Below are 15,560 nucleotides of genomic sequence, written 5' to 3' on the forward strand. Positions count from 1 at the left end.
TTACAGGCACGTGCCACCATGCCCAGCTCATTTTTTGTAGTTTTAGTAGAGACGGGGTTTCACCATGTTGACCAGGATGGTCTCGATCTGTTGACCTCGTGATCCACCCGCCTCGGCCTCCCAAAGTGCTGGGATTACAGGCGTGAGCCACCGCGCCCGGCCACACTTACATTTTTACCATGAGAGCCATCAAGCCAGGTCTAGAGTCTGGCACAGTGTAGTGTCACATGAATTTCGGTGACATCAAAGCAATGACAGGATTTATAGTCTTGGTCACTGACTGCTGGTGTGTGGGAACAGAGTGAGGGGGCTGGAGTGCTGGGCCCACTGATGGCCCAGCAGGAGGAACAGATTTGGGGCAAGTGAAAGCAGCAAGTCCAGCCTGGGTTTAACAGGCTGGGCTTAACGGGACTGGGGTCTGACTGAGGCAGCTATGACTGAGATGAGTAACAGGCTGCTGGATGTACATGTCTGGAGCCGAGGAGTGCCTATGTGAACAGATCCGTTTGGGACTTCCCCAAACACACAAGTGACAAGAAAAGCTGTAGGAGCAGATGAGCTCCTAGGGCAGCAGGCAGGGTGCTGGGAAACACAGACTCCCAAGGAGTAGGGAGAGGAGGGGCTGAAGACAGACTCTGAGAAGTGGCCCGAGAAACAGGCAGAAACCCTGGGGTGTCAAGGGGGCATTTCAAAAAAAGTGTGATCAACAGTGTCAAATGCTTAAGGAAAATGTTTCTGCCAAATTTGATAATGTGGGGCTCACTGGTACCTTCCCTGAGACGTAGAGCAGTGAGAACAGTCAGGCTGCAGTGGACTGGACAGAAAAGGGAGAGGGCAGTCTGACACCAAGCAACAGATGTGTACGAACAGCTGGGCATGGTGGCTCCTGCCTGTAATCCCAGCACTTAGGGAGGCCGAGGTGGGAGGATCACTTGAGATCAGGAGTTCGAGACCAGTCTGGCCAATATACTGAAACGCTGTCTCTACTAAAAATACAAAAATTATCCAGGCGTGGTGGCGCTCCTCTAATCCAAGCTACTCGGGAGACTGAGGTGGCAGAATCGCTTGAACCCGGGAGGCAGAGATTGCAGTGAGCCAAGATCATGCCACAGCACTACAGGCTGGGCAACAGAGTAAGGCCCTATCTCAAAATAAATAAATAAATAAATAAAAAGATATGTAAGGAACAGCAGAGGAAGACCCAAGTCTAGAAATCTTCTCACAAGGTTAAGAGGAAAAGGCCAGAAGTGATCACTGATGATGGATGGAACTCTTCCTGGGCCAGGCTATATAAGCTTAGTATTAATGCAAAGTTTCTACTGTTTCTTTAGAACTTAGAAGATCCTGAGAATTCGAGCAAGCCACAGGGTGACCCACAGAGGCCTTCAGATAAGGAGGTCAGAGGCACAAGAAAGTGGTTACCAGAAGTCAGTCCCAAGCGGGGCAGGGCTGGTTAAGATAACTAATAGGGAGACTTGCATTTGGCTGTTTTCCATTCTGTAGCCTGAGTTTTGCACTATGAACATGTATTTACATTATTACAAAATAAACAAGACTCATTTAAGTATAATATGGGGGGGGGAACCCAAAAATAGACTGCAACAGGCTAAGAATGACCCAAGGAAGAGAAAATGGAGAAATTAACTGAAAGTATCTCTTTTGAGAAGTCTGCTCACAGGGGATGAGAAAGGTAGTCGCTTGACAAGACGTGAGACGGTGGTGTTTTGTTCTGAAGAAAGCATGTTGAAGTATCGATGAGAAAGAGGTAGTGGGGGTTAGGTTACTGATGCAGATGGCGAAGGAGGTAACGGAGGAGGCAGCGGAAGGTCTGCGCAGGCGGAGTGTGCCGTTTCAGAGCAGAAGGGTGCTCCGTCACCAGGTGATACGGAGAGGCTTTGTATCCCCACCCAAATCTCATCTTAAATTGTAATCCCCATAATCCCTGTGTCGAGAGAGGAGACAGGAAGTGGTAACTGAATCGTGGGGGCGGTTTCCCCATGCTGTTCTCATGACAGAGTTCTCACCAGATCTGATGGTTTTATAAAGGGCTCTTCCCCCTTCACTCAGCACTTCTCCTTCCTGCCACCTTGTGAAGAAGGTGCCTTGCTTTCTTTCCCTTTGCCTTCCGCCATAACTGTTAAGTTTCCTGAGGCCTCCCCAGACATGCTGAACTGTGAGTCAATTAAACCTCTTTCCTTTATAAATTACCCAGTGTTGGGGAGTTCTTTATAGCAGCATGAAGATGGACCAGGGATGTCTCATACTAGACAGGGATACTTTCCCCTTTCTTCTTCCCACACCCAGGCCTGGGGCAGGGGGGAAGCTGCTCCAGGATGGGCTTGAGTAGTTGAAGCCAATCACAAAATCCCTGCTCTGCAGACACACTATGGTCCAGAACCTGAAGCTGGCCAATATGACCGAAGGACGCATTTGATGGGGCTTAAAAAAAGTCTCCCACCCCTCTGAAGGAGTTGCAGGAAGCCACTTCTTCCTGCTGATAAAAGGGAATGCAAATGTGTATGGCCCCAACTGCCACTGCAGCCATCCTGCTGCCACAAGGGGACCTGCCCTAGCATGTAACCAACAGCTGGATGGGGAGCAGAGAGATGAAAAGCTCCTGGATCCTTGAGGAGGTCACAGAGTGGCAGGATCGACCAGCCCTGAAGCCTGCCCTTCACCTGGACTTCCAGGAAAAAGCCACATTACGTCAGGCTTTCTGGTGTTCACAACCTGGAACTCTCACTGACAAACATCCCTTGCACTGTGACGGGAGGAACAGGACAAATGGAGAGGCAGGAATTGAGGGAGATGACGTCGGATGGAATGTTTACATTTTCCTCTGTAGAATGAAAAGGGATTTCGATGCTAAGAGTGAGGGGGAGCTTCGAGGAAGACAGAGCTTAGGTAGAGGGATGAAGCCTGGAGCTGGGGGTTCAGGGCACTGGCAAGGAGCTGCCTAGAGCGACAGGGAGCCTGGTGGGTGGTGCTGAGCACCAGATGAGGGTGTTGAGACATCTGCCAGCTGCGAACAGTACAAGGCTGTTTCACTTGCCCAAGAACCCCTCTTGTGGGGACAGCATCTGGGTTTGTCGTGGTGGATGGACAGGACAAGTGGGAAAAGCACAGTGGGCATCAGCACAGCAGTGGTGGAAGGGATGAGCCCCAAGGTCTAGGCTGCACTTGGGAGGGAGTGAACAGAGGAAGGGGCTGATGGGTAAAACAAAAAGAAAAAACAAAGGGATGAGAAGCTAGACACCTCCGTCCATCAGAGAACTGGAACTGAAGAGCACCAAGGAGACAATGCAGAGAAGGTATCTCCAGAATAACACAAAGCAGGGATCTGGACCCGGCACCCTCCACACCCTGAGCTGCCAGCCTGAGCTCTGGAGTGTTGTTTCAGGATTAGCTGCAGTGGGTAAGTTCGAATGAAGCCGGATAGACATAGATAAGAACTCAGAGGGACCTAATTCTTCCTGCATCACCCAGAACCATGTGCACATCGGTAGGCTAGAGGGGAAGTGTTCTTAGTTTGTGCTGATGTTTCTGAAAGGGAATGGAGACCCTGCAAAGGAGAAATGGAGGACACAGTAAGAAAAGCATCCCTTAAAACTGGTCTGTGTAAAGAACTCACCTCTGTATTCATCTTGGTCTCTTCCTTTGGTTGCTGTAAAGACAAAAGCAGAGGTTCAGGTCCCCGGTGGCACCTGCCAAAACTCCATGCAAACACTCCACTTTGCCACCCCACGCTCCCCCACTGCTTCCTGTCCCATCAGTCTCATCTTTCCCAAATGCCTTCACCACCTGTGCCTTCCAGCCAGGGTACCCAGACTGGTGACTACTCTGGGGCTGGTGGTGGCCGACTTCCCTGGGACGTCACACCAGCAATGCTTCCTTAGACAAGGGCATTTCCAACCCCAGGTCCATCTCCTACATTGGAAGAGCAGCTGCAATCGTGATGCCTCCATGGGAAGGATACACTTCCCAAAGCTGGTGCTTGAAGAGGACAGCTTTTTATCTGGTTTTGTTTTGTTTTTTTAAATGGAAATGGAGACAAGCAAGGAAATAAGAAATACATACTTACTTTTTTTTTTCTTCCTAGCTGAGTTTCCAGAGGACTGCAATTTAATACGTTCAAAGAACAGTCCGAGAAGCCACTCTGGACCCTCAGCATTAAGACAGAGGAAGGAGGGGCAAACAGGTGAGCAGGGGTAGCAAGGAAGGAGGGGCAATAAGAGGAGATGAGGGGAGACCAGAGAGGGAAGGAGAAGGAAGACAGCGACTGCACGGCTTAACAGGGATCCCCAACTTTAATGTACACCTGGGATTCTTGTTGAAAATGTATATTTCTGGGTTCTGCTCCCAGATTCTGATTCAGAAGGCCCAGAGTGGAGGGGAGCCCACGAATCCACATTTTTACCAAGTATCCAGGTAAATGTGCACAGATGGTTGGGAGGCACCCTGGAGAAACACTGGAATGGCAGTAGAACAGAGGCCTGTAAAGATTATCATTTTCCCTCACTTTTTAGAGCCACTAGAATTGCCACTATATTTTAACTAAAACTGGGCAGGCAAATGGATAACCAGAGGTGATGAAAAATGCACTACAGATGCCTTTCCAGCCCGTCCACCTGCATGGGCTGTCCAGGAAGCCAATGCCGATGACCACTCCTAGCTTGCAGAGGGCAGGGGCCTCCGAAAAGGGAAGGCTGTGGCAACTCCTGCCCTTGGACCCAGCACAGCATTTGACCTTATTCTCTTTGGTTAAGCACAGGGATGATAACCATGAATGATGGTGAAATAACCACCCCCATTCCAAAAAAAGCCAAAAACCAAACCTTAACTCCTGGCAACCTTAGGACTACTTGGGGAAGGGTGCATGGGTGATCCTGTGGGCTTTGTGTGGAAAACAGCCGCTTTCAGCAACTCCCCTCCCTTCCCTCTTCCCATTCCTCCTTCCTGCTTTGAGAGTGGGTCTCATGACCCAACCTGGCCCGCACACATGATGTCTTTCCTTTTGCAGCCTGGAGCCTTTTCACAACTCCTGAAAAAAATCTGAAAAAGGGAACTTGCTAGAAGAAGAACTCCAAAAAGCAGAATGTGACAAAGAAAGCGGACTTTCTTTTCAGATCCTGGGAAGGCAGTATAGGTGTGATGTCTTTTTTTTTTTTTTTGAGACAGAGTCTGGCTCTGTTGCCCAGGCTGGATGGAGTGCAGTGCAGTGCCACGATCTTGACTCACTGCAACCTCCACCTCCCAGGTTCAAGTAAGTCTCCTGCCTCAGGCTCCCAAGTAGCTGGGATTACAGGTGCATGCCACCATGCCTGGCTAATTTTTTTTTTTTTTTTTTTTTTTCGTAGAGATGGGGTTTCACCATGCTGGCCAGGCTGGTCTCGAACTCCTGACCTTGTGATCCACCGTTGGCCTCCCAAAGTGCTGGGATTACAGGTATGAGCCACTGCGCCTGGCCTGTGTGATGTCTTTTTATGCATAAAATATATCAGAAAGGCCAGGCATGGTGGCTTATGCCTGTAATCCAAGCACCGTGGGAGGCTGAGGTGGGAGGATCACTTGAGCCCAGGAGTCTGAGACCAGTCTGGGCAACAAGGCAAGACCCTCTCTTTACTTAAAAAATTAAAAAATTCACCAGGCATTGTGGTATGCGCCTATAGTCCTAGCTACTTGGGAGGCTGAGGCAGGATTGCTTGAGCCCAGGAATTTGAGGCTGCAGTGAGCTATGATCATGCGACTCACAGAGTGACAGGGACCCTATCTCTCTCTCTCTCTCTTTTTTAAACAATTTTTACCCAGATGAGAGACTCTGTCTCATATTTGAAAAACTCTCAAAAGGATAAGACACTGAGAGCTGACCCGTAGGTGGTGTGTGGGGCGGGAGCTCCTGTACTAAGTGGAGGATGTGTGAAGACACAGGAGCAGAGGGTCCCCAGCAAGCACGCTCTGCTCGCCCTCCCCTGGCTACCTGGAGGACCCACAGAGATGCCCTCCCCAACACGCTACTGTGCTTTACTTCTGTTTTTAAGAACTTTCGTTCAGACCTCCCTTGGAGCTTGCACATAAGTGACAGAGTCAGATAACAGAACACACAAATGTGAGGAGGGATCTGTTCTCATGTGAGCCTCTTCAGGTCAGCTAGTTCATACATATTAACCCTAATTCTCAGAACCCTGGCAAAAAAAAAAAAAAAAAAGCTAGAATTAATTCCATTTAACAGACAAAGTACCTGGAGTTCAGGGAGGGTAAATTGCCCTGCCTCACAGCCAAGGCACTGCAGCACTGTCCTGCAACATCCAGACTTGCTCGTTCTAGACTTAAACCCCAGGCTGTGCCTGAGGCCTTGACAGGTCCTGTCTTACATTCACCCAGAGAGCTTCAATGATAAACAGGAGACCTGGTGTCCAGTCCTGTCAGTCCTGAACTACCCAAGCAACTACGATGGTCAAAACGGGTTTCTCAGCTGTAGGCTAAATGGCTAGACTTCATCTCTAAGATCTGCTCCAGCTGTAACTTGCTCTCTGGTTCCCAGAAAAGGAAATTCAGATAACTCTCAGTCATGATCACAGAATGTAAATTAGGATTACAGCAAGAAGGCGTATCCGACTGACAGATCAAAATGTTTGCCAGAGTGTGCTGCTTAAAGTGTGGTCAGGAATACACTCCGACATTATTGGGGGACAAGTGGGTAGCATCGCTGTGGAAGGCAGTGTAGCAATAGCTATCAAAATTCCAATATGACCTAGCAATTCTACTGCTTCCTGTTTCTGTCTCCAGCCCCCAAACTACATTCAGAAGAAACTGCCCTGAATCCTTGGACCTTGTAGAAATTTCGCTATTGCTGGCTTTCCCTTTCTAATGAGAACTTAGAGGAAAGCTTTCCTATAGAAGTGGTCTACAAAACATTACATATAAACTTTATTGTTTCCCTGCATAATCTGGGGAAGGCAAACAAAAGAAAACCAACAAACAAAAGATGTGGAGAGGTGCATATGCATGAGAAAGAAGCCCACCCAGAACTACACTGGGCATCAGGGGTGTGCCACCTACAATAAATTGCATTGCTGTTTGTTTATGTTTCAGGAACAGGAATTCGCTCTTGACCCAGACTGGAATGCAGTGGCACACATGATCACAGCTCACTGCAACCTCGAACTCCTGGGCTCAGGTGATCCTCCTGCCTCAGCCTCCCAAAGTTCTGAGATTGCAGGCATGAGTCATTGCACCTGACCACATTGCTGTTTTAAAAGCACATTCAGATGGGGTACCCTAGCTAGTTGTTTACAGAGCTTTGAGTGACTGGGAGGACCTGCCATGGTCACAAAACTGCAAAGGCCAGATGTATCCTTTCTGTGCTATTTCCCCTTCTGCTTTCAACTCCCCCTTATTATAAGATGCACTGTCAGGAGAGGCAGCAACACAGGCCAGGCGAGATCTGTCTCCACCTTCCAGCCCTCCGCCTGCCCATCACACAGCTCCCTCTCCTTTCCTCCCCATCGTCTGGCCAAGACCAGTTAAACTCTGAACAGAATCCAGGAGGAACTTTATTCTGTATTTTAATATACCTGAAAATATCTAAGACCTAATCCTATAACAAAAAGGTTTTTGTTTAGTTTTTCTTTTTTTATTTAAATTTCAAAGGTTTAGTATTTAAATGGTCAAACACAAAAACATTCTGTTTTCTAACTTTTAGTATTATGTTGAGAAAGATTTTCCCAAAAGACTTAAATAGATATATTTTTATTTCCTTTTAGATTTTTTAACTTTTCTTTTTTTCTTTTGAAATGGAGTTTCTTGTCTTGTCACCCAGGTTGGAGTGCAGTGGTACAATCTTGGCTCACTGCAACCTCTGCCTCCCGGGTTCAAGCCATTCTCCCGGCTTAGCCTCCTGAGTAGCTGGGATTACAGGCACATGCCATCATGTCCAACTCATTTTTATATTTTTAGTAGAAGCAGGGTATTGCCGTGTTGGCCAGGCTGGTCTTGAACTCCTGACCTAAGGTGATCCAGTCGCCTCGGCCTCCCAAAGTGCTGGGATTACAGGTGTGAGGCACCGTGCCTGGCCTTAACTTTTCTTTCTTTATCTATATATATTTTAAATCAAATCTAAATAGTATTTTGGAATGGCATGAGATAAGGCTGTAACTTTACATTTCGCCAAATAATTGAGTTGTTTCTACATTATTTATTGACCATTTCCTCCTTTCCCCCAGTGACTCCACACTTAAATTTTTATGAATACAGTTGTTCTTTTTTCACTTTTTCTGCTGTGCCACAGACCTCGATTACCATGCTTATAACATACTGTTTACATTATTATGGCTTTACAGTAATTCAAGTTCTCTCATTAATCTTGTTCAGTATTACTATATATTCTTACTTGCCTAGACCTCCATATTAATTTTAGAACATCTTATCAAGTTAAAAAATTCCAGTGGGACTGTGACTATGATTGCATCAAATTTATATATGAAATTAGGGTGAATTAATAAGCCTTCCCATCTAGAAACATGGTATGCCTTTCTAGGAGCAGCCACTTTAAAAATAAATAAATAGGCTGGGTGAGGAGGCTCCTGCCTTTGGGAGGCCGAGGTGGGCAGATCACTTGAGGCCAGGAGTTCAAGATCAGCCTGGGCAACATGGTGAAACCCTGTTTCTACTAAAATTACAAAAATTAGCAAGAGGGGTGGTGGCATGACCCTGTAATACCAGCTGTTCAGGAGGCTGAGACATGAGAATCACTTGAAGGCAGGTGGGGGGGGGTCAAGGTGGGGGGGCACGGCGGGGGGGTGGGCAGAGGTTGCAGTAAGCTGAGAGCACACCACTGCACTCCAGCTTGGGTGACAGAGCAAGGCTCTGTCTCTAAATAAACAAATAATTTTAAAAGAAGAATCTTGAGTTAGTTCCTGAATTATTGCATAATGACAACAGCTCAGGCTGCAGTGGCTCACAGGAAGTTGAAAGAAAAAAGTCAACACCTTTGTAGAAGCAACTTGCTTAAAGCAATTTAAAGCAGGTTTCTCCTCCCTGCTATTATCTACTGCAGCTGGTCTGCATAACAGTCTTGGAGTTTGAGCCTTTATTTGCTTTGACCCCAAAACACAATGGATTCCGGTGCACAGAGATGAGCTGTCTTTCTAAGGGATGAAGAGCCAGCCTGTGACCCCAGAGTTCCAGACCTCGCTTGGCACCCACTAGTCGTGTGATCAAGAGTAGGGCATGTGGTCCCTTGTGCCTTAGTTTCTGCACCTTGAAATAGGAGAGGGGGCAGATGAACTTAGATGGCCCTTACGTTCTTTTTCTGTGCTAACATGCTATCACTTTAACCCACTTTACTTCTTTTTTGGGGGGAGGTTCTCTTTCAGTTTAACTTTCTTGGTGTCTGGCTTGGTTAACTGAAGGTTTTTAGCTTCTCTTCTGGCTCTGCAGGGAAACTAGGTTGAGGCTCAGGTTGCAGTCATCAAGGCCCCAGGCACAAAAGTGCCAGAGCTTTTCCTTGGCACTCGGCCAAAGAGAAGCCAGTCTCTTCCTCACCCCACCTTTCCACCCGCCCCCATCTGCTCTATGTCTCTTATCTTCCTCCTCCTGACCACTTCGAAAGCTTCTACCTTTTACTGAAAGTGATCTTAATATAATGAGAGAAATGAGATGAGGTCAATTACTTTCACTAAAGCCTACCGTATTTAAACTTAGAAGGGCATAATCATGTTTGAAAAGAGCTGCTTATTAACTCAAATATTTGTAGAACAATGTGCAACTCAATTTCAAAATTGGGTTGACAGCAGGACTTTTCTGGAGTTCTTGGGCATTGACCGCCCCCAGAAGGTCCAGGTCCTAACTATGCTCCCTTATTGCTAAAAGACGAGTTCTGCCCAGCCGAGTGCTACAGGTACTGCCTACACAGGCACAACTCACAAGTGCGGGGTGGGCAGGGGAAGGACTACAAATCTTCCACACAGCCAAAATATGTGTGGGTCTAACTTTTGTGTCTAACATTTTAATAGCTCAATAATTATGCTTTCAAAGATCCCTAGAGAGAACATCTTTCTTCAGCAGACCAAGATTTTTTACAAGCAAGATTTCACAATGTGTTGTCTGCATCCTCAATATGAATTACATAAAAAATTGTATTCTCTACACTGACTGTATCAGGTTCTTTCACTCTTTTGTTTTCCCTCAGATTTTTTTTAAGGTGCTCCAGTTCTCAGATTTCAGGTGAGGAACTTCAAGGCCTTTTCAAAGTCTGAGGTTTTCTGAATTTGTAAAAGAGAAACAGGTTTTCTGAATTTGTAAAAGAGAAACAGCTAAGTTAGAAGAAAAAATCATACGTGCAAGTGCGAGGTAAGTAAGATATCCAACGATTTACTAAGGCATCAGCGAATATTTGTTTTAGCACAACAAACAGCACACATGAACTGAAATAGGGTGGACAGAAAACAAACAAAAACCTAAAGAAATCCTGTAGCACCTAAAAAGAGACACGTCTGGAAATATATACATCAAAATATTAACAGTAATTATATCTCTGAGTGGTGGAACTTTTAGTGACTTACTTTCTTTTTGCTTTCCTGTATACTTTAAACTCCTCTATAAAGGTTAGCATAATTATTCAAAACTCTAAAAAACATTACAAATTATGCCACATTCACTGACTGCATCCCTCCTGGCCCCAATTCCTTAATTAAACAAACTTTCACAGGGCAATAACATATCAAGGTGCTCTGATAATGAAGTCCAAGAAAATTTTCCCTATAGTTGAGATTCAGGAAAGGCTCTGCTTCCTTCAAGGCCATTAACCTTTGGGGGATCAATGAATGAATGAATGAAGTAGCTATGTATGTTTTACTTTCAAATGATAAGAACCATGTAACTGACCAAGTTTATCTTTCTAGAAACAAATTTGGGACTCAACTACAAAAATACAGGCCTGCACTGACCTATAAGGGAGCAGCTAGACAGAATGGCTATTGAAATGTAAATTAATTAAATATAGCATATTTTCATAATCACAGAAAATTCTATTGGATGGCACTTTATTCTTTTTTCCCTTGGACTAATTTATTGTACTTATACTTTCATCTCAATTCCTGGTCATATTTATCTTCTATTTATTTGTTACTATTCAATGTGATTTTGTTGCAAATGACCTTAATTCCTTTGTGGAACAATTTGGGGCACTGTACTTTTGAAATATCAGTGTGTATATATATCACTGTTCCTGAGAGTTCAACCTTGGTTTCTGACCAAGGCAGATCTAGCAGCTCATAGAACGTAGCTATTTGCTCATAGCTGAAAGACTCAACAGAGGCTGGGTGAAGTGGCTCACGCCTGTAATCCCAGCACTTTGGGTGGTTGAGGTGGGTGGATTTCTTGAGGTCTGGAGTTCGAGACCAGCCTGGCCAACATGGTGAAACCCTGTCTCTACTAGAAATACAAAAATTAGCAGGCGTGGTGGCACAGACCTATGATCCCAGCTACTAGGGAGGCTGAAGCAGGAGAATCACTTGAACCCAGGAGGCGGATGTTGCAGTGAGTCAAGATTGTGCCACTGCACTCCAGCCTGGGCGACAAGAGCAAGACTCTATCTCCAGGGGGGAAAAAGATATATATATATATATATACATATATGTGTAAATAAATAAATATATAAATTAGCTGGATATGGTGGTGTAACCCCAGCTACTCAGGAAGCCGAGGAATGAGAATCACTTGAACCCAGGAGGCAGAGGTTGCAGTGAGCCGAGATGGTGCTGCTGCGCTCCAGTCTGAACCACATAGGAGACTCTGCCAAAAAAAAAAGGACTCCTTTGGGAGGCAGAGGTGGGCAGATCACAAGGTCAGGAGTTTGAGACCAGACTGGCCAACATAGTGAAACCATGTCTCTACTAAAAAAATATGAAAATTAGCCGGGCATGGTGGCATGCACCTGTAATCCCAGCTACTTGGGAGGCTGAGGTGGGAGCTTGCTTGAACCAGGGAGGTGGAGGTTGCAGTGAGCTGAGATCACACTGCACTCCAGTTTGGGTGACAGAGCAAGACTCCACCTCAAAAAAAAAAAAAAAAGACTCAAGAGAACATTGTCAGGAACTAAGCTCCCCTGTCACAAAGGGACTATATTCAGTGTTTTTTCTTTTAAATAAACAAAAAGGTATACACTGTCCATTAATGAAAAGTTTTACTATTTGATTAAAGCTTAATTTGAAGCTGAGTAATGAAATGTCTTTTTCAAATTCCAAAATATATGACTATCAACTTATTTCTAAATCTTATATGATTTATGACCAAAAAAATGGCCCAACCTGTTACTACTGATACATATATACGATCATGTTATCAGAGTCCTGGATATGCCAAGGAGAATCAGGAATAAAAATGCTGCCACTGTGATTCCCTGCCAGCCCATTGCACTGGTGGAGTGTCACCTCTACATAGAAGCCCATGCAATTCTGAGTGTTTTACCAGATTTTCAGTTCTGTAAAAAATGACTGGGAGTAATAAGCAGTGTAGATCAAAAGGGAAAAACAATTAGAACAGAGATGAAAATTAATAAATGTGGTCCAAAGTTGCAGATCTTTGACTTTAATCAGATGCTAACTGGGTAGGCAGCGGGTACAGAGAGTAAAAAAGTAAAGATCACATATGAAATGTGGGAAAACACACTAAGAATTATTTCTGAAAGTTCAAGTATAATTAGAGCACCTTTTGTAATTTTTAGCTCTCTGGCTACACAATCTGTCTGATACTTTGTCTAATATTTGACTTAAGTTTGTATTTTTATGGAATGCATAACATTAAGGGAAGGATGAGCATATTTATCAATACAATGTTTTGGGAAATAATTAGCAATATACCAATACCTTTATTTCCATAATTTAAATAACTTCTTGGAAATCGTACTATAGGAGCTACATTAATGATGAAAAAATTTCAGCACAGTATTGCTTGCTTTGTAGGTGGCGATTATGACCAACAACATTTACTGAATCCTTCCCATGCTGAAAACCCTATTGTAAGCTGTTTATGCTCGCTAAGTCATTTATTCTTCAGGGCCATTTAACCAAGTAAGCATTATGATTATCCCCACTTTTACAGGTGAGAAAATTGAGGCACCAAGATTAGATCGCACAGCGGTATAACAGGATGGAAAACTCCTATCATATAACGAGCGTTAAGTGAAAAAAATTAGTATCCAAAACTGTAACTCTGATGCTGCAAATCCTTTTTATAATTTAAATAGTTTACAAATACCCTAATTATTAGCCCTATTTCTGAGCACTTCATATGTAGAGTGCACTTTACAGAACACTGTCGTGTAATCCTCACTCCGTAAACGAAGTAAGTGATAGTTTCCAGTTTCCAAAGAGGAAAGCGAGCTAGGAGAGGCCAAGTGCCTGCGCGGCGCCACAGGGTTCGTCCCCGCGGAGCGGACCTCAGGGCATCCGGGGCAGGTCCCGGCCGAGCTCGCGGCCCCGCGGTGGCGACGCCCGGGCCCAGCCGCTCGCGCTCCCGGAGCCGCCGGACTGCGCGGCACGCGGACGCCGAGCCTGCCCGCCTGGGTCTACATAAAAACCGCAGCCACCGACAGTATTAACAGAAATGGATACTTAATTTTTGAGACTGTCTTTTGTGTATTTGAGAAAGCCCCTCGTCCGGATCCGGGCCGCGGGGCCTCTGACCGCGTCCTCGCGCCGGGCCCGGGCTGGGCGGGGCGGGCGGCGCCTAGGCTGCGTCCCGGCTCTGGCTGCGCGGGCCCGGGCCTCCCGCGGGCCTGGGGCTTCGAGCTCAGGCCGAGCGCTCTATGGAAGCCGCGCGCGACCCCCGCTCCCCCGCGTGCGACCCCCGTTCCTCGCGCGCACCTCACCTGACCGGTGCACCGCTCTCCGTGCAGCCTCCGGGCGTCGCCGGCTTTGCGGACCGGGGCGGGATCCCAGCTCCGATTGGCTGCCCGGCTGGGTGGCGGGGACCGGGAGGGGACGGGAGGTGGAGGGGAAGGGAGAGGACGGGAAGGGGAGGGAGGGGCCCGGCCTCGCGCGGTCGCAAGTGAGATGCGGGCCTCTGCGCCCTGGGCCTGGCGCCTGGGGCCGTGAGAACTGTCCGTGCGCCTGCCCTGTTCTCTGCACCCAGCTTGGTGGCGAGAGTGGGTGGTAGGTGCTCGCCGATCGGAGGGCGTAAGGAAGTGGCCGAGCCCCTCACGGTGTGCCTGGCCCCGGCGTGGGGGTGTCGGTGTCGCATCCTTCTTATCCGCCCCCCACTCACCACGTAGAACCCACTGGGTCCCTTTGGTATTAGTGGCCCCGGCCCGACTGAACCGACGCCGAGGCTTACTTGAGTTCTTCGTGTAATTGTGAGGAGCGGAGTGAATATTACAGGAGGCTGGTGTCCTGCTCTTGGGTAGCTAGGAAGTGAACGGCGTCCTAGGGAACTGCCTGGGCTCTTATCCTCCAGGGAATGGGCTTGTTGGGGATCCTGACGTGGTAAAAGCCAGGGAACTTCTAGCCTAGCAGGGCTGGGGGAGAAACTAGGGAGAGGGGTGGATTAGGCTGAAGAACAGAGATCTCTTTGATCTTAAAAGCAGCGTTCTGACTGGTAAGGTTGACCGGCATTTCGCCCTCCAAAAAAAGTTCTTGTACTTTATTCCATGACCTGACAAGCCTGTTTAAGTGAGGTTTTGTTGGGTGCAGAGAGAGAAGGCGTGGCTTCGAATTTATCTCCAGGCGGGACTTGTCTCCTGAACTCCATACTTCTCTATCCAGATGCCTAGTTAATACCTCCTCTTGGATCTCTAAAATAAATTTCGATCTCAACACGTCCAAATCTGTGCCCTTGATGTCTTCCCCATAACATCACCGTCTCAATGGCAACTCTTGTCTTCCAGGTGTTAAGGCCACAAACCTTGCTGTTACACGGCACTCAGCTTTCTCTCACATTTCGCCTCCAGGGCCCAAAAATTTTGTTGGTTGGACCTCCCGGCACTCAGCTTTCTCTCACAATTCGCCTCCAGGGCCCAAAAATTTTGTTGGTTGGACCTCCCTAGCATACTCAGACCCTGACCACTTCTTACCTCTGCCTCCATCATCTCCCACCTTGGTCATGATAGTGGTCTCTTCCCTGATCTCCCTGCAGTCTGTCCCCATACAGCAGCCAGAGTGACCCTAAAGAAAGCCAAATCAAATTCCTCTTCTGCTCGAAACCTTCCCAGTGGTTTCCCAAACTCAGAGTAAAAGCCAAAGCCCTGCGTGATTGCTCCTCTGTTACCTCTACAGCCTCATCTGCTACTGCCTCCCCACTGCCTCGCTCTGCTCCAGTCACTCTGGCCTCGGTGCTATTTCTTTTTTCTTTGGAGATATAGTCTCGCTCTACCGCCCATGATGGAGTGCAGTGGCACGACCTCGGCTCACAGCAACCTCTGCCTCCTGGGTTCAAGTAATTCTCCTGCCTCAGCCTCCCGAGTAGCTGGGATTACAGGCATGCACCACCACATCCAGCTAATTTTCTTGTATTTTTAGTAGAGATGGGGTTTCACCATGTTGGCCAGACTGCTCTCAAACTCC

General features: G+C 46.9%; 1 protein-coding gene across 3 annotated transcripts in view; it reads right to left on the reverse strand.

Moving 5' to 3' along the window:
• The window catches only part of BLVRA (biliverdin reductase A), a 48,235-nt gene extending 33,834 nt beyond the window's left edge, over nucleotides 1-14,401 (reverse strand). Inside the window, exons 1-3 of one of the 3 annotated variants that reach the window (XM_017515369.2) lie at nucleotides 13,871-14,008; nucleotides 4,418-4,493; nucleotides 3,632-3,664 (exon numbers count right to left, since the gene is read on the reverse strand). In XM_017515369.2, coding sequence (XP_017370858.1) covers nucleotides 3,632-3,643 — 12 coding nt within the window. In that variant the 5' untranslated portion in view covers nucleotides 3,644-3,664; nucleotides 4,418-4,493; nucleotides 13,871-14,008. Of the gene's footprint in view, nucleotides 1-3,631; nucleotides 3,665-4,417; nucleotides 4,494-13,870; nucleotides 14,009-14,265 lie in introns of those variants that run through there. The other 2 variants (XM_037733816.1, XM_017515370.2) reach the window with 2 other exon arrangements.
• Nucleotides 14,402-15,560: the final 1,159 nt, after the last annotated feature.

This window comes from Cebus imitator, unplaced genomic scaffold (genome assembly GCF_001604975.1).
Source record: "Cebus imitator isolate Cc_AM_T3 unplaced genomic scaffold, Cebus_imitator-1.0 Scaffold548, whole genome shotgun sequence".
Taxonomy (NCBI): Eukaryota; Metazoa; Chordata; class Mammalia; order Primates; family Cebidae; genus Cebus; species Cebus imitator.